Source organism: Oratosquilla oratoria, chromosome 30 (genome assembly GCF_046742065.1).
Source record: "Oratosquilla oratoria isolate Oo_2021 chromosome 30, ASM4674206v1, whole genome shotgun sequence".
Lineage (NCBI taxonomy): Eukaryota > Metazoa > Arthropoda > Malacostraca > Stomatopoda > Squillidae > Oratosquilla > Oratosquilla oratoria.
This window is the reverse complement of record NC_134806.1, coordinates 39,267,130-39,294,043: the sequence shown is the minus strand read 5'-3', so window position 1 is coordinate 39,294,043 and position 26,914 is coordinate 39,267,130. Positions and strand designations below refer to the sequence as shown.

General features: G+C 39.2%; 1 protein-coding gene across 1 annotated transcript in view; it reads right to left on the bottom strand.

Moving 5' to 3' along the window:
- Window positions 1-26,914, bottom strand: part of fidipidine (coiled-coil domain-containing protein 93) — a 72,256-nt gene that overhangs the window by 37,406 nt on the left and 7,936 nt on the right. The window contains exons 3-9 of the mRNA XM_076212792.1: window positions 25,766-25,860; window positions 19,539-19,650; window positions 19,207-19,362; window positions 13,930-14,058; window positions 13,694-13,732; window positions 6,252-6,305; window positions 1,332-1,433 (exon numbers count right to left, since the gene is read on the bottom strand). Coding sequence (XP_076068907.1) covers window positions 1,332-1,433; window positions 6,252-6,305; window positions 13,694-13,732; window positions 13,930-14,058; window positions 19,207-19,362; window positions 19,539-19,650; window positions 25,766-25,860 — 687 coding nt within the window. The remainder of the gene's footprint in view (window positions 1-1,331; window positions 1,434-6,251; window positions 6,306-13,693; window positions 13,733-13,929; window positions 14,059-19,206; window positions 19,363-19,538; window positions 19,651-25,765; window positions 25,861-26,914) is intronic.

Genomic DNA, 26,914 nt, shown 5'->3' with positions numbered 1-26,914 from the left:
AGGACGTGAACAGCTACATGAGCTTATATGCCGATGACGCCAAACTGCTAAGGAAAATAGAAACTTATGATGACTGTGAAGCACTGAAAGAAGACCTCAAAAGGGTATTGAACTGGAGTCAGAAATGGGAAGTGGACTTTAAAACTAAGAAGTGTAGCATAATGGAGTTTGGAAAAAGCAAAAACAGAATATCAGGAAAATATACAATTGGAACCAAAGAAGTAAAGAAAGTAGGATCCGAAAAAGATTTGGGAGTAATTATCACGAACGACTTGTCCTATGATATACAGATTAACAAAATTGTCGGGGAGACTTACAATTTGCTAAGATCAATAAAAGTGGTTTTTACTTTCTTGGACGAAGACATGATGAAAAAAATATTGGTTACATTGATAAGGCCTAGATTAGAGTATGCAGCGACATTGTGGTCCCCCAGTACCAAAAAGAATATAAAGAAAATAGAAAGAATCCAAAGAGCAGCTACAAAAATGGCACCTGCACTTGCAAACCTATCATACAAAGAGAGATTGGCTAAAACTGGAGTTACCGACACTGGAAGCAAAGAAGAGAGAGAGGTGACCTATTGACCATCTACAGAATCATGAAAGGCACAGAGGTACTCGATAGTGAGAACTTACTTAACTGGGACAAAAAAAACACAAGAGGACATGGAAAGAAAATAAAAAAACATAGCTATAGAAGAGAACTGAAGAAAAACAGTTTTCCTCATAGAGTTTTGGACACTTGGAACAAACTGGACAATGAAATAGTATGTGCAAAAACCATTCATGAGTTTAAAAACAAACTAGACACTGCAAGATACAAAGGCGGGACATCACGAGCATAGCTCCCCTTCCCGCAAAATACAACTAGGTAAATACAACTAGGTAAAATACATATATATACATATATACATATATATACATATATATATATCTTTTCACCACCATACATTTTAATTAAATATTCAACATTAAAGTACTTTTTATTGAAAACATGTGCTAAATAAGATGCATTAAAGTTTGAATGTTATGAAATAGTTCTGAATCTACAATATTTTTGTTCAAAACATTAAAAGTTGTGCTCAGTGGTTGAGAAAATTAGAGGGAATGTTACCCTTCGCTCCATCTATCCACCTCATTCTTAAGCTCGCTCCATTTATTTCTGCTTTCCACACTTTTTGTTAGTTTTTCTATGTTCCCAAGTCACCTCAGTACTTTTTTATCTACCCATCTGATAGCTCTCTTTCTGTCCATATTCTCTGCCTTGCCTCCAAATTTCCTACTATCCATTCTTGTAGCACCTATAAAAAATTCTACTGTTTTATTTACCAAAATTTGTTGTTGGAGCTCTGCATACTGCTGTGATGTTGTTGCAATTTCCTGGGCATGGGTGCTCACAATATTGCCAACGCACTGTGAACTTAACTTGCCCTGTCAATTTAACAAGAAATCATTAAACAACACTGCCCTGTAAAACAAAAATTTATAGGAAATTCATTCAAATGACGAATATGGGGTCTGATATTCATGGGGAAGCCAATGATGAATACCTCCATGTGGTGGTCCTGCAAGAGTGCCAGTGAGGTTGCCTATTTTCAAAACCAGTCAACCCCCTCACCTCCATCAGTAGGTGCTCAGTCTCGAGACTGAGCCCAAAATTTCTCTTTTAACTTTAACTGTATTACACTTTTTCAAACATGGAGAGCTGACAACTGGCAAATGTTCTCTTCTCCCTACAAGTTTTAATCAGTTTCATAGAGACAGCACAGACTCACAATGGCAGTGGCAATGCAACACTCCTAGATTTGCCTTTAACAGGTACAGCCAGATGGAAATACTTACCAATTGAGTGGAAAGAGGGGAACCAAAACTATTTCTGGGTGACAGTAGAGGTAAAACATTGCTGGTTCAAACTTTGAGAGTCAGGAAGGGAAAATAATTATTTTCATCAAGATATGACAGCTACATTCTTAGATTTGCCTGTAATTGGCAAAACCAGATGAAAATACTTGCCAACTGAATGGACAGGGGGAAGCAAAACTATTCAGGATCACAGTAGAGGCAAAACATTGCTGATTCAAACTTTTGGAAAGTTGCTCATGAAAGGGAAAAAAAAAAGTTCAAAATTAATTTTAGTTTGCAATATTTACACTAATAATGGCAGATTTTAAAGGTTTCACACCCAAAAAGGTAAACCCATTGAAAAACTTGATCAATAAAGTGCTGGGGATGAATTAAAAAAAGTTGGATACTCTTCCATGGAGGTAAGTGAAAGTCTAACAGAGTTGAAAATATTTAGAGATTTAATTTCTTCCCATGAGGATTGCACAATATCTCTTTTTATTCATACATCTTTGTAGTGTTCAGTATTTACTAACTTTCCTCTTCTTGCTAGTATCTCTTCTGCTGCCCTTTGTGACCTTAATTTGATCTTTAGGGATTGATTTCCTTCTACATATTTTCCCATTCTATGCACTTCCTCTATTTCCTTTTCTAATTCTTGCTCTTCATCTTGCACTACTCTCAAAACTTTTCTTGCTAATTCTTTCTCTTCTTCGTCTCTCACAAACTTAACTTTCTTTTTTTTTTTGTATAGACCAAATACTACTATACACTTTTTTTTGTCTACTCCATCTCTACTGAGTTGCTGTATCTTTTTCTTACCTACACTTACTCCAATTTTCTTATTCATTTCCTTCATTTGTTCCCTCCATACGTCAACCTGGTGCCCTTAACCACAACTCGCCGACAGCACCCATCTCACGACGGAGATCGCAACTCTCCATCACCCTTCCCTCCATATGTCAACCTGGTTAAGTAGATTTTTCTTCCGTTTAGTTAGCCACCTAGTAGCAACAAAGTCTCTTTAGTTTTTTTTTAATGAATAGGGCCGACCACCACTCTGACACAACAAACAGACCCATCACATGAAGCCACTCTGCGCAAATGTCTGAGACACAGGACATGACCACTCAGCACTCTAACAACTTGTCACAAGAGGCAAACACATCGTAAAGCAACATGACTACCCAAAATCTAATTACAGTTTTAAAGGACGAGACAACCTTGCCCTTTTTCAATGGTAGGAACATCCCTGTACACAATTTCCTCATGGAGGTTGAAGCAGAGATAACACGTAGAGGTGCCACTGATGACAAAACTAAAATATCCATTTTAACATCTAGGATAGACAAACACGACACCTTAGCTGGGGATATCATTCAGTCTGACGTCTTCTTGGAAACGGATAACTATGCGGATTTTGTCACAGAATTAAAAAAAGCCTTTGCCACTTTTGAGCCACTTGGAGCACTTTCTCCCGTATACTCTCTTGTCAAGACTTTAAACCACGGGCTATACACCACTAAGGACAGATCAGCTAAAATAGCGTCCACATTCAAAAGTGAATTAAGAGAAAGCCTTAAGCAGTCAAATTGTGTTGTAGATGAAAAGATTGCACTGAAACATGTAGTATCTATAATGGCGTATCTCCAATTCCTCTCTCAGTTGCACCCAGAAACATTACAAAGGGGCACTCTTGTTTTCACACCAGATGACAAGGTAGCCAGATTTGCTAGGAAGCTGCAGGACTCTCACAAGGCGATCACTCAAATACAGAGCCAGTCCATACCCATCACACCCAAATACACAGTAGCTCAGGTCACACAGGCATCTCCACATAACACGAGATCGAGAAATACATCTTGTACCCACTACCATTCACGCCATAGATCCCCCTCGAGAACACGTAAGTTTTGCAACTACAGGTAAACGTCGACTTACGATGGCCGCAACTTACGATTGTTCGACTTTACGATGACGACGACGACGACGACGATATGATAATTTAACCCCTTCCATACGGTGCCGCACACGTAGGCGTCATGAGGAGCAAGTGGATTCGCGACGCTGCCATATCGGCGTCTTGATTATATTTATTGTAGTCGCCCCTGTGTTTTTACATTCTCTCAAATGTGACCTGAATCCCATTCTCTGTGGTTTTCAAAATTCGCGGGTGAAAGAGAGAACGATCGATATAAGCGGTGACTATATTTTATGATGCGAGTATTATTACGTCACGTCGTACGGCTGGCATTGGCTGCTGCCCGCGAGATTTAAGTTCCGTACTAAAAATACATATTATAGTGTTTGAATATGGTAAAAAGGATAAAAATAATTAAATAAACTACTGTACATGTTTAATAGGCTATATTCAGTATCTCTGGTGGTTAATATACAGGTAGGCTAGGTACAGTGACCACGGAACAGAGTGATACACAAATTGGGGATCGACTTACGATGAAATCGTCTTACGATGGCTCTATCGAAACCTAATGCCATCGTAAGTCGACGTTTACCTGTATTGCCAAAAACCAGGCCACATGGAAAGCATGTGCTACCACAAATACCCAACACAGCCAAATCAACACTGCAATTTTCACGGGACCTGTTTTCATTCTTCTGACAAATGTCGTATATTGCACTCACAGACACAGCACAAACAAGGATCAACATTCCCTGCAAGGTATTCATGTAACCCATCTCCTACATATTCACATTACACATCTCCTGTGAGATATGCACATAACACATCCCCTGCAGGTCAGTCACGTGACCCCTCACCCGAATGACTCCATACTAAGAAGCCTCAGTGCCATTTAAGGACAGTGAACCCTTACACTGACATACCATTACAATGTCAACGTTATCAGTATACATACTGGACATCCCAGACATATCTCCCCATACATTAACCTTCAACGCCACTTCTAGAAACACCAAACTGACAGCTTTTCTCGACACCGGTTCACCAGTAAACATCATGTCAGTGAACAGTTTTCATAAATTCCACATTCAAACAAAGCGAATAGCCATTCTGGAACCCCCAGATGTAAATTTGTGCAATGTGGATGGAGTCTCTTTCCCTATCACTGGAAAATTCTCTCTTGACATTAGCTTCAAAGATGAGTGCCCATCCATTTCAGTTTCCACTTACGTAACTGATGTTCACTTCCCTGCTGATATCCTAATAGGCTTAACATTGATGAAGCAACATACATGCAGCCAATACCCCAGATGAGGTATAAAACCCAGAATACAAGGATATCCATAAGTGGTGGGCCTAACAAGCTCCAAGCTTATAAGAGAATTTGTTACCCCTTGTGAGCCCAAGTTCATTGAACCTGAATTAAGAATGAATATAAATAAATAAATCAATAAATGAAATGATGATTGATCAGCTAGGTAAAGAAAACCAAACACTGAAAGATTAAATCATAGTAATAAAAATATTGGGAAAAATTATACTAAGACCAAGTCAAATGTAATAAAGATTGAAGAAATGAGGGCGACACAATGAGGATGGCTTGCAAAACAGGAGCGAGAAACAACTTAACAGAGGTCATGAAACAACAGGATGTCTGGCATGAAGTAATGGGCACTTACATTATATCATATCCAATGTTGATGCAGAACCAGCTATCAACCAAACCAATTAGTTCTTATAGGTCACCATTAGCAGCAACATAGACAAGGACACCTTCATATCTGGCCTGCTAGAGGTGTAGAAGTCTCCTAGAGCTGATGCATCCTTGACTGCACAGATTTTGTTCTTGCACCAAGGTCAATTGTGCCACACTGCTGTTCTTTCACATCCAATTGGTAGCATGAGGTTGATCAGGTTGATAAGTGCAACTACAAAGCCACAGGGTTGGTGTGCCACTGCATCAATTTCTACATGTCAGTCATGACACTGCAGCTGAACACACTTGGCTTATTGGTTGCTGTCCAGAATCAAGCATTACAATACTGTACTGGGATCACAGATTATTATTCCATGATACATTTCCACCTACTTCCCATTCTTCTCAATTCACCTCTCCATACTTGAAGTCACCCATTAAGACCTTATTGTCATTTCTCTTGCCTCTGCTCTCCAAATGAGATTCAATGTATATCAACATCTTTGTACAGTAATCTTAATCTATAACCTTGTCTTACATGGGGCATATGCCACTACAATATCTCTTTGACCTTCCTCTTCCACTGCCACTTTCAAATTTATCATTGCAGCCTGTCCTTCTCCTAGTACCACCCATTTTCCTTTTTTATTTCCTTTAAAAGGTATGCATATATAAGGATGTTCTTCCCTCACTGCTTTTCTCCCTCAAATTTTCATACAACCATTCCCACTACTTGTCTTCTAGGTTATGGTCTTTTATTGGTCAGGAAAGAAAAAAAAACACCTACCTGGTTTGTATCAGCTGCAGCTAAATCTTTCATCAGCACCTCCACTTGGCTTGACTGAAAGATAAAGTATATATAAAACAACACTAAAGGATCAAAGGAGCAGATATCAAACAGCAGTGATGGATAATTGCATATTAAATGGAGAGTCCACACTTCTCTGCCTATACCTCTGTACCCAAGTAAGTTTTTGCACTTTTGAAATAATTACTCCCAGGTCTTTTTCAGATCCCACTTTCTTTACTTCCTTTGTTCCAATTTGATACTGTCCTGATATTTTTTACTTTTTCCAAACTCTATTATGCTACATTTCTTGATGTTGAAGTCTACTTCCCACTTTTGGCTCCATTTCCAAACCTTGTTTAGGTCCCTCTGTAGTAATTCACAATCCGTTTCAGTATTCACTTTCATCAGCAATTTAGCATCATCTACAAAGAGGCTCATGTAACAATCCACACCTTCATCCATGTCATTCACGTAAATAGTGAACACTATTGGAGCCAATACTCCCTGTGGAACTCCACTAATTGCCTCTTCCCAAGCTGAACTCTCTTCTTTGAGCACTGCTCTCATTTTTCTGCCATGCAAGAAATCTTCCATCCAGCTTAGTAATTTACCTTGTATCCCACCTATATTTTTCAGTTTTTTAAATCATTTTTTGTGTGGTACTTTATTGAAGGCTTTTTGCAAGTCTAGGAAAGCACAATCAGCCCATCCATCCCTTTCTCGTATTATATCTATTAGTCTTGAGTAGAAACTGATAAAGTTTGTGGCACATGATCTTCCTTGTCTGAATCCAAATTGTCTTTGGTTTATTATATTGTTTTTTTTTCCAGGTGTTTTATCCATCTATTCTTGATCATTTTTTCACAAATTTTGGCTACAGTGGTTGTAAGGGAGACCGGTCTGTAATTTGTTGGTTCTTTGTTTCCTCCTTTATATAGGAGGTACAGTAATGGTGGACTGGCTGGTGAGGTATTTGTTTAACCTCTTCACTCTGGGGCTCATCGCACGTCTGGCAGCATTAGCTGCCCGACGTGCGATGTTGCGTCATAATAATCGCATTATAAAAAATAAAGTCAGTGCTCAATCGTTCGTTCTCTTTCACCCGTGTATTTTGATGGCGACATCGGCATCATCGAGTACCCACTTGCTCTTCATGCCGCCGACGTAGGTGTTACCATATGGAAGTGGTTAAGAGAGGGTAGAGTGCTGGAGGACTGGAGAAGTGCTTGTATAGTTCCACTTTACAAAGGAAAAGGAAAAGGGGACAAGTGTGAGTATAGCAGTTTCAGAGGGATGAGTGTAGCAGTTTCAAAGCGATCAACTTGTTAAGTGTAGTTGGGAAGGCTTTTGGGAGGGTTTTAACTGAGAAGATTAGGAGAGGAACAGAGGGAGTAATTGGTGAGGAACAGTGTGGGTTTAAGACAGGTAGGGGTTGTGTGAATTAGATTTTTATGATAAGACAGATATGTGAGAAACCTTTAGGAAAAGGTAAGGATGTATTTTGGGCTTTTATGGATTTGGAAAAGGCAGGGTAGATAGGAAGGCAATGTGGGAGGTATTGCAGATATATATATAGGATAGGAGGAAAGCTGTTAAGAGCAGTCAAGAGTTTTTACAAGAGTAGTAGAGCTTGTGTTAGAATCAGAAATTGAGAGAGTGGTTTGAGGTAAAGGTGGGACTCCACCAGGGATGTGTTAGGTTGCCTTGGCTGTTCAACTTATACCTATATGGATGGGGTGGTGTGAGAGGTAAATGCAAGGGTAATGGGTTGGGGATTGGAGATGGTTAAAGGGTTGGTAAGTTTAGTTTATCCAATCTTTGTTCATATGTCAAATTGCAAAGTGTTGGTGCCATCTTTGTCGTTGCTCTTTGAATTCTTTCTAGTTGATGTTTTTTTGGTACTAGGTGTCCATAGTGACACTGCATATTCCAATTTTGGTCTTATCAGTGTAACTAGTATTTACTTTATCATTTTTTCATCCACGTAGTCAAAGGCTACTTTCATTGATCTTATTAAGTTAAAAGTTTCTCAGACTAATTTGTTGACATGTTTGTCTGGTGTCATGTCATTTGAGATAGTTACTCCTGGGTCCCTTTCTGAGTTTACTTTTTTACTTTCTTTGTACCAATCTTATATTGACCCGAGATTCTATTTTTGCTTTTTCCAACTTCCATTATACTACATTTCTTAACATTGAAGTTCACTTCAATCTCTGACTCCATTTCCAGACTTTGTTCAGGTCTTCTTGAAAAGATTTTCAGTCTTCCTCTGTCCTTATTCTCTTTCGTAGTTTTCCATTATCTGCAAAGAAGTTCATATAACATTCCACGCCTTCATCCATATCATTTATATATATAGCAAACATTATTGGAGCCAATACAGAGCCTTGGGGGACTCTGCTTATCATATCTTCCCAATTTCAGTTCTAGTCTCTAAGTACCACCTTCATTTTTCTTCCGTTCAAGAAATTTTTCATCTATTCCAATAATTTTCCTTGTATTCCACCTATTGATTCAATTTTTCTGAGTAGCTTTTTGTGTGGTACTTTGTCAAAAGCCTTTTGTAAGTCCAAGAAAGCACAATCTGCCCATTAGTTGCAATGGGCATTCCTGGTTACCTTCTGCTCCTCTTTGACATTGGGGTGAGAGACAGAAGCTCTAGGATCTCTTTTAACCACCATACTCTGTCTCAGTTCCTTCCCTCGCCTACCTCAACAACAGTATGCAATCTGGTTTTAGAATGAATTACTCAACAGACACCAGCTTAATATACCTTTATGATATGATAAAACAGGAATGCGAGAGAGGTAATTACACAGGTTTAGTCTTGTTGGATCTACAAAAGGCATTTGATACAGTGGACCATGATATTTTATTTAAAAAAATTCAGGCATTAGGAGTGGCGAATATTGGCTGGTTCAAGTCCTACCTTACTGGTCGCAAACAACTAGTACAGGTAAACGAAGCCTGCTCAGATGACAGAGAGATAACTTGTGGTGTACCACAAGGTTCAATTCTAGGACCGCTACTGTTCCTGGTCTATATTAACGACATGCCAGGTGCGGTGAACTGTAAGTTACTGCTATTTGCAGACGACTCCGCTCTAATTGTCTCAGGTAGGGACCCAGTTGAAGTAGAGGAGAAACTGAGTGTCGAACTGTCATCGGTCCAGGACTGGCTCATAGAAAATAGGCTGTCTTTACACCTCGGTAAAATGGAAAGTATTGTCTTCGCATCAAAACCCAACCTCAGGAAACACAGTGATGTACAGGTCAGATGTGGGGTTAATGTCTTGGAGTCAAAACAAGAGGTAACCTATCTTGGAATACCCTTAGATCAGTCCCTCTCAGGGAATGCCATAACGGATAAGATTGTATCCAAGTGTTCACATAAAGTCAAATTTTTGTACAGAAAAGCCAGAAATTTTGATCTGGAAACAAAGAAGCTTCTGGTCTCAGCCTTGTTACAACATCACTTTGATTACACTTGTAGCTCTTGGTACAGTAGTCTGAGCAGAAAAAACCAGTCTCGGCTACAGGTTACACAAAATAAGATAATTAGATTCATACTAAATTTACCTCTACATAGTCATATTGGTATTGAAGAATTTAGCAAGGTAGGAATGTTACCTGTAAAATATCGTGTCCAGCAGTTGAAACTAAACCAGGTTTACAATGTCGTTCATAATTCTGCTCCCTCATATGTGAGCTGTAATTTTACGTTATCAGCTGAGAACCGAACCCGGAACAGTCAAGAGTCTCTTATTGTACCTCATGCAGGTCCCTTCACCAAAAACAGTTTTCACTTCACAGGTGCTCAACTATGGAACTCACTACCTGTGTCCATTAAGAAGTCCAAGAGCAAGGTTACCTTCAAGAAAAAAGTCAAGGGTTACTATATGTCTCAGCTATGGACAGAGAACAGCCTTGATTTTGTGTACTACTAGCTTAGTGAGGGATACCTGATTCCATGAGTAATACCATCCAAATCTGTGTTCACTCATAACTGTTCTGACCTCCCCCCACCCTTTTTTTTGTTCTTCAGAAGTTTAGTTTAGTATAACAATGATTGATGTTTACAAATTGGTTTCCACCTTTGTTTTGCCAGTCATAATATGGTATATGTCTCAGGTAGGGTCCGAGAACAGTTATGATCTGACCTTTTTCCTCATTCTCCTTGTTGTTTTACTCATTTGAGTACTGGTCCCCTGTACCCTACCCCTGATGCTTCAGGTTATAATGTACTACTCCCTAGTGCTCATACTAATTGCCCACTCCGTCCTGAGATTCAGGTTAAATGGTAGATTTAATTAATAGGTGACCCTAGCTGCAGTGATTCACTATAACTACATGTTGTTACAGATGTAGAATATTGTAGTATATCATTAATGGTACTACTCTGATATAGTACTCACTCATACATGTTGATACAGCTGTAGAATAATGCAGTATATCATTAATGGTACTACTCTGATATAGTACTCACTCATACTGTTTTGTTACAGTTTAATATTATTTTGTTGTTCCTTTGCTTATTGCAATGTTCCTTTTTGTGATGGTGCTCAAATTTTTTGTCTCAATATTCCTATGTGTACAAACATTTTAGTAATATTAGCTAAACTATAACAATGTTTATGTGTCATATGTGTTCTGACTGGTATTACTATGATTGTCTCTGGTCCCCTTAACCCCCTACGTATGTTGTCAGTGTGACTTAGTGTAGAATAACAATCTGATGAGGACCACAATGGAAATAAGCATACATGCTTTTTGTGTTATCCTCAGCAATTTGCCTTTATTATTCCAAACTATGTGTTCTTGTCATTATTTGCACTTCATGTACATTGATTCATTGCCAAATAAAGTCTATCTATCTATCTATAATGACCTTCCACTTCTAAAACCAAATTGTTTAGGGTTTAGTATATTCTCTTTAGTAGTTTCACATTATCTGCAAAGAAGTTCATATAACATTCCATGCCTTCATCCATATCATTTATATATATAGCAAACATTATTGGAGCCAATACAGCCTTGGGGGACTCTGCTTATCATATCTTCCCAATTTGAATTCTAGTCTCTAAGTACTACCCTCATTTTCCTTCCACTCAAGAAATCTTTCATCCATTCCAATAATTTTCCTTGTATTCCACCTATTGTTTCATTTTTTCTGAGTAGCTTTTTGTGTGGCACTTTGTCAAAAGCCTTTTGTAAGTCTAAGAAAGCACAATCTGCCCATCAATTTCTTTCTTGTATTATTTCTATTAATCTTGAGTAAAAGCATATTAAGTTTGTAATACATGACCTTCCACTTCTAAAACCAAATTGTTTAGGGTTTAGTATATTGTTTTCTTCCAAATGTTTAATCCATTTATTTTTAATAACTTTTTTGCATATTTTTGCTATTGTGCTTGTAAGGGATACCGGTCTATAGTTTGTTGGATTTTCTTGGTCTCCTTTGTATATTAGTACAATATTTGCATTTTTCCAATCTTGTGGTACTTTTCCTTCTTTGAGTGAGAAGTCAATTATCTTGTGTATTTTGTAAATTCATCTATACATTCTTTCAATATCCAGTTCGCAATTCCATCAGGCCCAGATGACTTTCTGACATCAGTTCTTTATTTGGTCTCTTTTTGTCTGTGTCACCATTATTTCTTTCATTTCAGGGGATCTTTCTTGTATTTACCTAGTTGTATTTTACGGGACGGGAGCTATGCTTGTAGTGACCTGTTTTCGTATCTCTCCACGTCCAGTTTATTCTTGAAATCGTGTATAGTTCTGGCATTCACTGTTTCTCTGTTCAGTTTGTTCCAGACATTGATCACTCTGTGTAGGAAGCTATTTTTTTCAGGTCTCTTCTGTAACTGTCTTTCTTTAGTTTCTTTTTGTGTTCTCTTGTTTCTCTTTTGTCCCATTTTAATAGGTCATCTCTATCGAGAACTTCCATCCCTTTCATAATTCTGAAAATGGTCAAATTGCCTCTTTCCCTTCTCTACTCTAGTGTTGACAGCTGTAATTTCTCCAATCTTTGTTCATATGTCAGATTTGATAGTGTGGGTGCCATTTTTGCCACTGCTCTTTGGATTCTTTCTAATTTTTTTATGTTTTTTGTTGTTGTTTTTTTGTTTGTGTTTGAGATGAGGTGCCTGAGAAGTATGATAGGGGTTATTAGGCTAGATAGAGTGAGAAACGAGGTGAGGAGAACAGGGGTGGAAAGGGAATTGGGAGATAGAGTTGATGAAAGAGTATTGGGAAGGTTTGGACACATGGAAAGAATGAGTGAAGAATGTTTATTAAAAGAGGTGTGGAAGGCAGAGGTAGAAGAAGTGAACATAAGGTGGCAACCTAGGATGAGATAGATGGATAGGATAAAAGGGGTACTGGGAAAGAGGGGAATGTCTGTTGAGGATGGATGAGAGAAGACAGAAGATAGGGGTGAATGGCGGGTGGTTGTGTATAGATGATGCTGTGATGCATGAAAGGGAGTGGGTGGGGGATGGGGGGTGAGAGAGTATGTGTGAAAAAATATGATTTCTCCCTGTTTCCTCTTTTTCTGCATAAGGGGATAGAAAAGGGGGGGGTTGCTGATTTAATGAAGCAGCGCTGCTGAGGATGTGCTATGTCTTGCGACACTGCTTCTGACCTAGGGCAATGGGCAAGATGCAGAGATGGCCTGTCATCCAAGAGGAACCAAGGAGGTGGGGGGGGGGGTGAATGGAAGTGGAGTATGTGGGGATAGAATGGGTAGGAGTGGATTTTATTCCTTTTTTTTTTTTTTTTTTTTTTTTACTACCTCCCTTCTATGGGAGAAAATCCTTTTGGTATATGTGTGTATTATATTAGTTCATTTCTAGTATTGTGGTATGACCTCTTCCTTCAATAAATACACAATTAGTTTACAAATCTTGTCCACCAACTGTTCTCTGCATTTCTTTTGTATCTAATTTGAAATACCATCAGGCCTTGGAGCTTTTTTTTTTTTTTTATCTCTACTTTTTCCAATAGTTTGTGCCCTTCCTTTACTTCCAGATTTATTTCAAACAACTAAACACTGCTGTCTACAGGTACTGTGCAATTATACTCATAAACACTTTGTTTCTTAATTCTTCTTCATATATGAAAAATATTCAAACTTCTAATTTATATGATCATCCAATTTGTCACAATTGAACAAGCAAATCCTACCTGTAGGTTTAAGGCTTTTATCCTAACTAATGCCAGGTAATTTCATTCAACTTATAGGAACCTCTGGGCTGTAAAATTGTGAAAAGCTATTTTGAATTGCTTATTTTTATAAACTCAATACTACCCCTAGAGATGAAGTGAAATAATTTGTTACTAATTTAATGTGAAGATAATTCTATTCAATTCTAATAAACACTTCAGCAGTGCCGGGTTAAGGATTAGCCTGGGATTGTGCAAGTCAAATCCTCTCACCTCTTTGGAGTCTGCCTCATCCTCAAAAGTTTCTTCATTCTGGTGAATGAAATCAAACAGAAACAAAATGAGAAGTGTAACATTCAGCAAAAATATGATAACAAAATTCACTTTACTAGCTGTATCATAAACATTCCTTTCCTCTTTTCTTAAATCTAAGTAATGAGAAAAAAATGTATATATATATAAAATAAATCAATAAAAACAATAATTTACTACAAAACAATAATGCTCACCACTGGGGCATCCTTGTTCAGAAGAAATTGTTGCCCATATTCCAACAGCGTTGTCTGCACTGCTACAGACTCGTTTTCATTGGACCTCATCCCTTGGCGACGCCACAAACGTACTGGCCCATAAATGCTCTTCATAATAAGAGCACCCAAAGGTAATACACATTAGGCATGAATGTAGTAACAGAAGAAAAAAAGGGTGGAGAATAAAGGTCAATCTATATACTGTAGGCTTCTTCCCCCTTACAAGGGAGGTATCCAGCTAAGACATGCACCCACCCTCACCCATCCCACTGCTATCCTTCATCCAAATCTACAGCATGGTGTTTTTAAAATAGTGTAGTGTGTGTAGTTTTAATCTTGGACCTTACCCTGTCACAGATATTTTTATTGTGGGTTGTACTGTATGTGTGTTGTAACTAACTTTGAATGATCTGGATCCACAAAGAGTTTCAATTTGTATGTATCATTACAAATTGACTAAATGAAGTATTTATTATCATTATTATTATTATTATTATTATTGTTGTTATTGTTGTTGTTGTTGTTGTTGTTGTTGTTGTTGTTGTTGTTGTTGTTGTTGTTGTTGTTGTTGTTGTTGTTGTTGTTGTTGTTGTTGTTGTTGTTGTTGTTGTTGTTGTTGTTGTTGTTGTTGTTGTTGTTTCCCCTTCACCTTAGCTCTTTATGGATGAAGGGTCATCACTGTCTCCTGCATGGAGAAATCCCTTTGGGCTATGTCAATTTGCTGTCCATTCACAACCATTCAACTTAAATCTATTTCTTGCCGCCTCCCTTCCCTGCTCAACACATTCCCCTTTAACTCGAGCCACTTTTCACCCCATCCATCCATCTCAAGCTCAGTCTTCCCCTCAAATTTACTCCATCCAGATCTGTTTTCTACATTTTTGTTAGCCTTTTCATTCATTCTTTTCATGTGTCCAAACCATCTCAGAAAAAAGGTCCAGTATTATAAGCATCTTGAGTCATAGTACAGTATCACAAAACACAATCTTACTGCTATTTCATATACACTCATTTCTATGATATGATACACAAATCATAAGCATATACTTTACACCAAGAAATGTAGTATAAGGGAGTTTGGAAAAAGTAAAATTAGAATATCATGGCAATATAAAATTGGTACAAAGGAAGTTAAGAAAGCTAGCTCAGAAAGGAACTTAGGAGTAATTATCAGCAAAGACATGTCACCAGACAAGCATATCAACAAAATAGTCAGAGAAACCTTCAATTTACTAAGATCAATGAAAGTGGCCTTTGACTACTTAGATGAAGAAATGGTAAAAAAAATATTAGTTACACCGATAAGACCAAGATTGGAGTATGCTGTGACACTATGGAGACCCAGTACTAAAAAGAATTTAAAAAATTAGAAAGAATTCAAAGACCAATGACAAAGATGGCACCAACACTCTCTAAAATGACATATGGACAAAGATTGCCCAAACTGGAACTACCAACCCTGCAACAAAGAGAAAGAGGAGATCTACTGACCATCTACAGAATTATGAAAGGGATGGAAGTCTTCAACTGAGATAATTTATTAAAGTGGGACAAGAGAAAAACAAGAGGACGTGAAAAGAAACTCAAAAAGGATAGTTATAGACTGTTTCTCACACAGAGTAGTGGATATCTGGAACAAATTGGATGAGGCAAGTGTGTCCAATAAACTATACAAGAATTTAAGAACAAACTTGATGCAGAAAGATACAAAGAAGGGTCACTACGTGCATAGCTCTCTTCCCATATAATACATACATACATACATACATACATATACCAAAGGCTTTTTTCCCCTACATGGGGGGTAGCCAAAAAGAAAAAGGCATAGAAATCACTCCCACCCATTTCATTTCCTATACATTCCACTCCCCTCCACCCTCCTCCCTCCCTCTTATCTTGGCACCTCCTGGATGACGGGTCATCCCTGCATCCTGTCCATTGCCCTGGGTCAGAAGCAGTGTCACAAGACACAGCACAACCACAGCAAGGCCGCTTCATAAATTCGGCGACCTCCCCTCATGCAGAAAAGGAGAAAACGGGGAGAAATCCCTTTGGGTTGCGTCAATTTTTTTCTCATACATACTTCCTCACCATGTAATACGACTGAGTAAATACTGGAAATCTTACATTGTGGGACCAATGACAGGTACCTGTTAGCAGTTGTCCTGCCCATTTTCAAAACCTGTCAAGCCCCCTCACTTCCGTCTGGAGGTGCAGAACTGAGGGGCTGACACTCAGTCTCCAGACAGTTCCCAAGAGCTTTCTCCGTCATTTTAAATTGTATTTCCTCTCCTTTCTCATATAAAGAGAGCTAACGACCTGCCTGTTCAATTTCACCATACGGTGTTTTCTGATTCATAGTTGTGGATTAAGCAGTGTTACTGACAATTTCAGGGTTGAGGCTTCCATTCTATTTATTTCAGAGCCATTGCTCTAGTTTATTTAAGCAGGCTTGGGTGCTCTTACTTGTTAATTTGTAGTTTCTATGCTGGGCTATTATTGTCAGGTCATCTGCATTCATGTTTTGCTATTAAATTCCGGATCAGGAGCTTATGAAACGACTGAATATCATAAGTGAAAATGATGTTCCTTGAGGGATACCACTGTAATTTGTTTGTGTTGGGTTACTATGCACTGTCTCCCTACTAAGAAGTTAGCCACTTTTTGTCATTGTTGTATTTACCTAGTTCTATTTTACAGGAGAAAAGTGGGAGGTGAGCCAGCTGTTGTTTGCTGATGACACTGCACTTGTAGCAGTATCAGAGGAGGGATTGAGAAAGTTAGTGACAGAGTTTGAGAAGGTGTGTGAAAGAAGGAAGCTGAAGATAAATGTGGGGAAAAGTAAGGTGATGAGATGTACAAGGGGAGAGAGTGACAGTAGGCTGGAAGTGAGCATTAGGAGTGAGAAACTGGAGGAAGTGGATAGTTTCAGATACTTGGGTGCGAATGTGACAGGAAAGGGAGGAGTGGGGGTGGAGGTAGAATGTAGATTGAGAGGAGCAAGTAAATGCCTTGGTGGATTAAAAAGTGTAATGAGAAATAGACATTTGGGAATGGATGCTAAGAGGAGGTTATATGAAGGAGAGATTGTGCCAACAGCAATGTATGGGGCAGAAACATGGAACATGAGAGAGGAAAAGAGAAGGAGTTTGAATGTATTTTAGATGAAATGTCTGAGAAGTATGATAGGGGTTACTAGGCTAGACAGTGAGAAATGAGGAGGTGAGGAGGAGAACAGGGGTGAAAAGGGAGCTGGGAGATAGAGTTGATGAAAGAGTATTAGGATGGTTTGGACACATGGAAAAAATGAGTGAAGAAAGATTAGTAAAAGAAGTGTGGAAGGCGGAGGTGGAAGGAGTGAATATGAGGGGGCATCCTACGATGAGATGGATGGATGGGGTGAAAGGGGCTTTACAAAAGAGAGGAAGTCTGTAGAGGTAGGATGGGAGAGGACAGAAGATAGGGGTGAATGGAGAAGGGTTGTGTATAGATGAGGCTGTGATGCATGAGGGGGAATGGGTGGGGGATGGGGGGTGAGGAAGTATGTATGAGAAAAAATTTGACGCAGTCCAAAGGGATTTCTTCCCGTCTTCTCCTTTCCTGCATGAGGGGACGGAGAGGGTGGGGGGGTCGCCGAATTTATGAAGCGGCCTTGCTGTGGATGTGCTGTGTCTTGTGACACTGCTTCTGACCCAGGGCAGTGGACAGGATGCAGGGATGACCTGTCATCCAGGAGGTGCCAAGATAGGAGGGAGGGAGGAGGGTGGAGGGGAGTGGAATATATGGGAAACGAAATGGTTGGGAGTAATTTCTATGCCTTTTTCTTTTTGGCAACCCCCCCGTGTAAGGGGGAAAAAGCCTTTGGTATATGTATGTATGTATGTATTTTACAGGAAGGGGAGCTCTGCTCGTAGTGTTCCGCCTTTGTATCTCATAGTGTCTAGTTTGCTCTTAAATTCATGAATGGTTTTTGCACACACTATTTTTTCATCCAGTTTGTTCCAAGTGTCCACCACTCTATGTGGAAAACTATTCTTCTTCAGATCTCTTCTATAACTATGTTTTTTTGAGTTTCTTTCTATGTCCTCTTGTGTTTCTCTTGTCCCAATTTAACAAGTCCTCTCTATTGAGTATTTTTGTGCCCTTCATGATTCTATAGATGGTCAGTAGGTTGCCTCTCTCTTCTTTGCTCTAGAATTGGTAACTCCAATTTAGCCAGTCTCTCCTCATATGACAAGTTTGAAAGTGCAGGAGCCATTTTTGTGGCTGCTCTCTGGATTCTTTCTATTTTCTTTATATTCTTTTTGGTACTGGGTGACCACAATGTCATCGCATATTCTAGTCTAGGCCTTATCAGTGTGACTAATATTTTTTTAATCATTTCTTCATCCAAATACAGTAAGACCTCTCATTAACAGACATTAATTAGCTGTGTTTGCGGTGTTTTCACTGTGTTTTCAGTGTTTTTGATGCTGTTGTTTAGTGCTGTGCAATCACTATTATGCCACCCAAAAACCACTCCAAATCAACGGATTATTCACATCAACGGACACCGTTACCCCCCTTTTAGTCCATTAATGAGAGGTAGTACTGTATGTAAATGCTATTTTTATTGATCTTAGCAAGTTATAGGATTCTCCAACAATGTTGTTTATTTGTTTATCATAGGACAAGTAATTTGAGATAATTACTCCCAAATCTTTTTCAGATCCCACTTTCTTTACCTCCTTAGTTCAAATTTTATATTGTCCTGATATTTCATTTATACTTTTTCCAAACTCCATTATGCTACGTTTCTTAATATTGAAGTTCACTTCCCATTTTTGACTCCATTTCCAAACCTTATTCAGGTCTGAAGTAATATATATATATATATATATATATATATATATATATAGAGAGAGAGAGAGAGAGATATATAGAGAGAGAGAGAGAGAGAGAGAGAGAGAGAGAGAGAGAGAGAGAGAGAGAGAGAGAGAGAGATGATCTCTTTTGATAGTATGTATCCAAGAACTGTAAAACTTGATGTTTGTGTCAATAACTATCATAAGCATTCTTTCTTATCGAGCTTTCATTTTGAAACTTTCAGCAATGGTTGGGAGATGTTTGTAAGGAATGTGCTGGTGGAGTGGCCTTTGAATCCATGGTGATACGGAGAAGTGGGTAGTTTTGTTGTAATTTTCTTAATACAAATTTTTCCATCTGAAGTACTAGTATTCCTTGCATAAAAATTATCATAAATAAAAGTCTTCCTACCTGAGTGTTGATTAAGTTACTGACTGCATTTTTCTTCCATGGCTGAAATGTAGCACTCTCTGGGTCCTGGTACTGACGCTTGAACTCTGTGAGAGCATATGCCCTTGTCTCATCACCAAACTCTTCTCGTGTTTCAAGAGCTTTCTTCACTAGCCACTGCACAATAGAATTCATAGACATTTAAACTTTCTATATAATAAAGGCCTAAATATATGACCACATATAAGGTCCCTGTTTACTTTATTTTCCTATGTCCATTCCTGAACTTAAGTTCAATTAGAATATGCTATGTCATTAAATGGAGTGACTATCAAGAATAAACTCTCCCTTACTTGTATAACTGGATAGATATGTATGGCATCAAGACCTTGGATTTGATGGGGTTCCAAGTGATGTGGACACTGCATGATGGGAAGTAGGCAGACAATGCTCTCAGTCAAGGCTCTGTGAGTGAAAACGAAATACAAATGCAAAGCTACATACATACATATATACATATACCAAGGACTTTTACACCCAAAATCAAAGACATAAATTCACTCCCACCCATTTCATCTCACATACTCCACTCTCATTCACCACCCCTCCCTCCCTCTTTTCTTGTCTCCTCCTGGATGACAAGTCATCCCTGCATCTTGCCCACTGCCTTAGGTCAGAAGCAATGCAGCACGACACAGCACATCCACAGCAAGGCTGCTTTATTTAATTGGTGGTCCCCCCCACCTCCATCCCCTCATGCAGAAAAATCTGTTAATTCCAGTCCATGTAACAATAAGTGTAATCACTCCAGCTTATAGCCAAGGAGTGATAGGTTTGAAATGGGAGAAATTCATAACAAGCTGAAAATTGTAGGATATGTTAAAAAAAAAAAAAAAAAAAAAAAAAAATACCCTTCAAGCTTCACCAGATATTCAAGATGATGTCCAAAATGGCCACTGATTCTTAAATTTCCCATATCTCAGATTTCAATAAAGATAGAAATAAAAACAGGGTGTCAAACACAGGCTTTGAGGCATGTAAATTTTTATTAAGCCTTTATTTAAGATGAAAGATGAAAATCTGACACAATAATACATCTAAAACTAATATAGTTCAGTGATTTTTTTAATCACTTCACACCACCCCCCCAGATCCATGAAACTGTATCAACTCTATATATATTTTATTTCAGAGATGGCATCATGTGTAATATGTCGAGACTGTTTAGGAAGTTATGTCTGCATAGTTTTTTTTGTGAGGGACTTTATCAAAATCTTTTAGTAGATCTAGGAACACACAATCAGCCCATCTGTCCCTTTCTTATATTATGTCTAGTAGTCTTGAGTAAAAAGAGATCAAATTTGTGGCACATGATCTTTCCTGCCTGATTCCAAATTGTCTTGGATTTAGGATACTGTGTGTGAGGGAGCATGTGTGAATATTTTGATGCAATCTGAAGGGATTTCTTCCCATCTTCTCTTTTTCTGCTTCAGTTGACAGAGCGAGGGGGTCACCAATTAAATAAAGCGACCTTGCTGTGGATGTGCTGTGTTTTGCTGCATTACTTCTAACCCAGGCAGTGGGCAAGATGCAGGGATAACCCATCATCCAGGAGGAGCCAAGAAAAGCAAGGGGTGGTGAATGGAAGTGGAATGTGTAGGGGCAGGATGGGTGGGGATGGATTTAAGCCTTTGATTTTGGCTACCTCCCTTGTAAAGGTTACAATAATTAAAATTTGTTAGAGAATCATCAAAGATAGATGGACAAAATATCTGGAGGAGAATAATATACTGAACCTGAGGCAATTTGGATTCAGACAAGGAAGATCATGTACCACTTATTTAATTTGTTTCTATTCAAGATTGATAGATATATTGCAAGAAAGGGATAACTGGGCAGACTGTGCCTTTCTGGACTTACAAAAGGCATTTGATAAGGTACCACACAGAAAATTACTATACAAACTGGAAACATAGGAGGCATACATGGAAAACTATAGAATTGGATGGAGGACTTCCTACACAGAAGAAAAATTAGAGTGGTACTCGGAGACAAATTTTCAAAATGGGAAGAAATGAGTAGTGGCGTCCCACAGGGGTCAGTACTAGCTCCAATAATGTTTGCTATACAATATATGTAAATGACATGGACGAAGGCATTGAAAGTTACATGAACTGCTTTGCGAATGATGCAAAATTATTCAAGAGAATAAACTACGAAACAGACTGTGAATCATTGCAGAGTGATCTGAACAAAGTCTCAGAGTAGAGCAAGAGATGGGAGGTAGAATTCAACATCAAGAAATGCAGTATAATTGAATTTGGAAAAAGCAAGAAGAGAATATCAGGACAGTATAAAATTGATGGAAAAGAAGTAAAGAAAGTAAATTCTGAAAGGGACCTAGGAGTAATCATCACCAAAGACATGTCACCATATAAACATGTAAATAAAATAGTTGGGGAAACATACAATTTGTTGAGATCAATAAAGGTGGCCTTTAAATACCTGGATAAGGAAATGATCAAGAAAATATTACAAACACTGATAAGGCCAAAACTGGAATATGCAGCACTGATATGGTCACCCAGTACAAAAAAGAATATAAGAAAATTAGAAAGAATACAAAGAGCAATGACAAAGATAGTCCCAACACTTTCAAACCTGACATATGAACAAAGACTGGCTGAACTGGAATTGCTAACCCTGGAACAAAGAAGAGAACGAGGGGACCTACTAACCATCTACAGAATTATGAAAGGAAAAGAATGCCTTGATAGAGAGGATTTATTAAAGTGGAACAGAGGAAAAACAAGAGGACATGCAATGAAACTCAAAAAGGATAGTTATAGAACATACATACATACATATACCAAGGCTTTTTCCCCCTTCCAAGGGAGGTAGCCAAAAAGGGAAAGGCATAAAAACACTCCCACCCATTTCATCCCTAAATACACTCCACACCCCTCCCACCCTTCCTCTCATCTGAGCACCTCCTGGATGACGGGTCATCCCTGCACCCTGCCCACCGCCCTGGGTCAGAAGCAGTGTCGCAAGACACAGTACATCCACAGCAAGGCCGCTTCATTTAATCGGCGACCCCCCCTCTCCGTCCCCCTTTGCATATAAGGCGAGGACGGGGAGAAATCCCTTCGGGCTGCGTCAAAATTTACTCACACATACTACCCCACCCCCCACCCCCCGTCCATTCCTCCTCATGCAGTCACAACATCATCCATATACAACCATTCTCCACTCACCTCTGTCTTCCGTCCTCTCCCTTCCTTCCTCAACAGACATTCCCCTCTTCCCCAAAGCCCCCTTCACCCCATCCATTCACCTCATCCTAGGACGTCCCCTCATGTTCACTCCCTCCACATCTGCCTTCCATACCTCTTTTACTAGTCTTTCTTCACTCATTCTTTCCATGTGTCCAAACCATCCTAATATTCTTTCATCAACCCTATCTCCCAAATCCTTTTTCACCCCTGTTCTCCTCCTCACCTCCTCATTTCTCACTCTATCCAGCCTAGTAACCCCCACCATGCTTCTCAGACACCTCATCTCAAACACATTCAAACTCCTTCTCTCTTCTTCTCTTATGTTCCACGTTTCTGCCCCATACAGTGCTGTTGGCACAATCACTCCTTCATACAGTCTCCTCTTCGCATCCATTCCCAAATGTCTATTCCTCATTACACTCTTTAAACCACCAAGGCATTTACTCGCTTCTCTCAATCTACATTCTACCTCCACCTTCACTCCACCTTTTCCTGCTACACTTGCACCCAAGTATCTAAAACTATCCACTTCCTCCAGTCGCTCTCCCTTAATGTTCACTTCCAGTCTACTGCCACTTTCACCCCTTGTACATCTCATCACCTTACTTTTACCCACATTTATCTTTAGCTTTCTTCTATCACATACTCTCCCAAACTCTGCCACCAGCTTCCTCAATCCCTCCTCTGACCCTGCCACAAGCGCAGTGTCGTCCGCAAACAACAGCTGGCTCACCTCCCACTTTTCTCCATTTTCTTTAACCATCTCCAATCCCTGACTCACTACCCTAGCATTCACCTCTCGCACCACCCCATCCATGTATAAGTTGAACAGCCAGGGCGACATAACGCATCCTTGACGAAGTCCCACCTTTACTTCAAACCACTCACTCTCTCCATTTCCAATCCTAACACATGCTCTACTACTCTCATAGAAACTCTTAACAGCTCCCAAAAGCTTTCCTCCTATCCCATAAATCTGCATAACCTCCCACAGTGCCTTTCTGTCTACCCTATCATAAGCCTTTTCCAGATCCATAAAAGCCCAAAAAACATCCTTCCCCTTTCCTATAGCTTTCTCACATATCTGTCTTACCACAAAGATCTGATCTACACAACCTCTACCCGTCCTAAATCCACACTGTTCCTCACCAATTACTCCTTCTGTTCCTCTCCTAATCCTCTCAATTAAGATCCTCCCATAAGCCTTCCCTACTACACTCAACAGGCTAATCCCTCTGAAATTACTACATTCACACTTGTCCCCTTTTCCCTTGTAAAGAGGAACTATACAGGCACTACTCCAGTCCTCCGGTACTCTACCCTCTCTCCAGCAAACATTAAATAACCTCACCAACCAGTCCACCATCACTGAACCTCCCTTTTTCAGACATTCTGCATGACATCCATCCAGACCAGGTGCCTTACCTGCTTTCATCATCTTTACAACTGCCTTCACCTCATCCTTCCTTATTTCTCCTCCATTCTCCTCACTCATCACTCTCATTTTCTTCGCATTTCCCACTGCAGCTATCTTTCCTTCCCTATCCTCCTTCACATTCAGCAACTCCCTAAAATATTCTGCCCATCTTCCCCTCACTGCCATCTCTTCCATTATCAACTCTCCATCTGTACCTTTTACCTTTTCTTCCCTACTTGATTCGCCTCCTCTTCCTCTCTTAATTTCTTTCCAAAACATCTTTTTATTACTTTCAAAATTTTCTGTCATACTCCTACCCCATTTCACGTCTGCTCTCCTCTTTGCCTCCTTTACCTTTTGCTTTACTTCTCTTTTCTTTTCTTTGTACGTCTCATATGACTCCCCTGTCCTCTTTTGTAACCAATCTGTGAATGCTCGCTTCTTCTCTTCTATAACCTTCTTTGTTTCCTCATCCCACCATTCACTACCCTTTCTTCTATTTCCCCCTGTCCTTCTTGTTCCACACACCATCCTTGCACACTTTAAGACTCCCTCCTTGAACCATCCCCATTCCTCCTCCACACCCATCTCTGCTCTATCCTTTACTCCCTCCCACTCCTCCTTCAGCTTCTTTTCGTACTCCTTCTCCTTTTCCTTTTCATTCAAGGAGTTCACTCTAAGAATCTCCCTACCTTTTGTCCCTTTCCTCCTTCTCCATCTATCCTCCACTCTCAGCTTACCTTCCACCAAAAAATGATCTGATATTCCCCCACCCTCTCCCCTTAGCACATGTACATCCTTAACTCTTCCTATCATAATCCTATTTACCACTACATAATCCATTAGCGCTCTATCTACCACCCTTCCCTCCACCACCCTCTCCCATGTGTACTTATGCTTGACTTTCTTCCGAAACACTGTATTTGCTATCATCAACTCTCTTTCTAGACACATTTCCACCATCAACTCTCCACTACGATTCTTTCCTGGAACTCCACACTTCCCAACCACTCCATCGATTGGACCATTTCCCACCCTAGCATTAAGGTCTCCCAGTACTATTACATTGACATTTCTTCCTAAACCCTCTATGCACTCATTTAAATCTATCCAAAAGGCCTCCCTTTCTTCCATGCTCTTCTCACTGCCCGGCCCATATGCACTTACAAAGACCCACATCTCCTTTCCCAGTTTCACCTTTATCCACATTATCCTTGAGGAAACCTCCTTCCACTCCACTACCCCTTTACCTAACTCCTCACTTACTAGAATAGCCACCCCTTCCCTCCCTCGCCCTCTCTTCACTCCTGATAACCTCCCACTTACACTCCCAAACTTACACTCACCCTTCCCTTTCAACTTAGTTTCACTCAAAGCCAACACATCCAACTTTCTTCTCACAAACATACTACCTATCTCTTCCCTTTTACTCTCATCTGTACCACATCCACGCACATTAAAAGACCCAAACCTTAGGGTGCTGGCCCGAGGCCCTCCAGCACCCCTTATGCCTTTCCTTTGCTTTTTAGGAATCTGCCCCTTGGGGCTACAGGGAGAAGGATGCCTAGTCCCTCTCCCCGTCCCTTTCTTCTCGCCTCTTACGATCCAAGTGGGAAACTTGGTGGCAGTATTCTTTTCCCCCACCACAGGGAAAAAGAAGAGACCTGAAAAAGAACAGCTTCTCACACAGATAGATATATGGAGCAAATTGGATGAAGAAATAGTGTGTGCAAACACAATACAAGAATTTAATAATAAACTTGATCTTGCGAGATACAAAAACGGGTCAACACGAGCATAGCTCCCCTTCCCATATAATACAACTAGGTAAACTCTCATCCAACGATGACTGTACAAAATGCATATAAATCTATTCTATAATTACATTTTCTGTCCAATGGTTAGATTTTCATGGAAGAGTAAATCTACATCAACATCAAAGTTGCAGGTTTCTATACACCATGTCATTCCACCAATAATCTGGAAAAAAATTATAAATACATAAGATAAACAGGTTTCAACACTACACAATCATGGTCAAGCTCCTAAACTACATTTTATTATATAAACATTTGCTGCTTAGTATTTGACATATTTCAAACAAGAATATCTAAAGTAATTAAAGAGAAACATCACAAATCTTAATCAACAACTTTCAACTGCACTTAATATAATCTCCATCTAAATCCATGGCATTCATATTTGTCCCTTTTCCCTTAATATAGTGCAACTATATATGCCAGTCCACTAGCACATTTCCTTCCCTTAGGTACATATCAAATAATCTCACTATCCAATGCACTGTAAGTGCTCCTCCCTTCATCAGATATTCCACATAAACCCAGATGTCATATCAACTTTCATTGCTTTCAATGCTCTTAGCATCCCCTCTTCTCCTATAGCCCTATCAATTTCCTGCCCCATCAATGTCACTATAAAAATAATAATAAGAAGAAGAAGAAAAATAAAATAAAATCATTTATCAAAATAAGTCTGACCTTTCAAATATAGGAAGGGAGGTTTACTCTGGCTGAATACTATCATGTAGCTGCAGCAGAATAAGAACATGTTTAACCCTGTGACTTGCAAATGTGAGTAATCTTATTAGAATATGATATGAAAATTACACACCCCAATGCACTATTGTTCAACTTAGTGCAAAATCTTGGCCAGAATATTTATCTTTAATCTCTGCCCAACAATGACCTTAACTAAAAATAAAAATTTCCTTACTTTGGTACAAATTCTTTCCTATCAAAACATATAAATGCCTTGCACATAAAAAGCTAGAGGCACCTTTTGAAAGCGAAGAGCAACAATATGGTAAAAACCAATTAATCAATTAAATATTCTGAATCCAAAGAGGAAGGTCAGAATAATTCCATTATATTCTGACCATGAACTCAAACTTAAATGTTTCATCTAAAATATTCATGACTGTGAGTCACAAAATATTTAGATGATAATCTACAATTCACATCAAAGGACTGTCCAGAGCATACCTTAGAATGAACAAAGGAGATGAATAGCGATA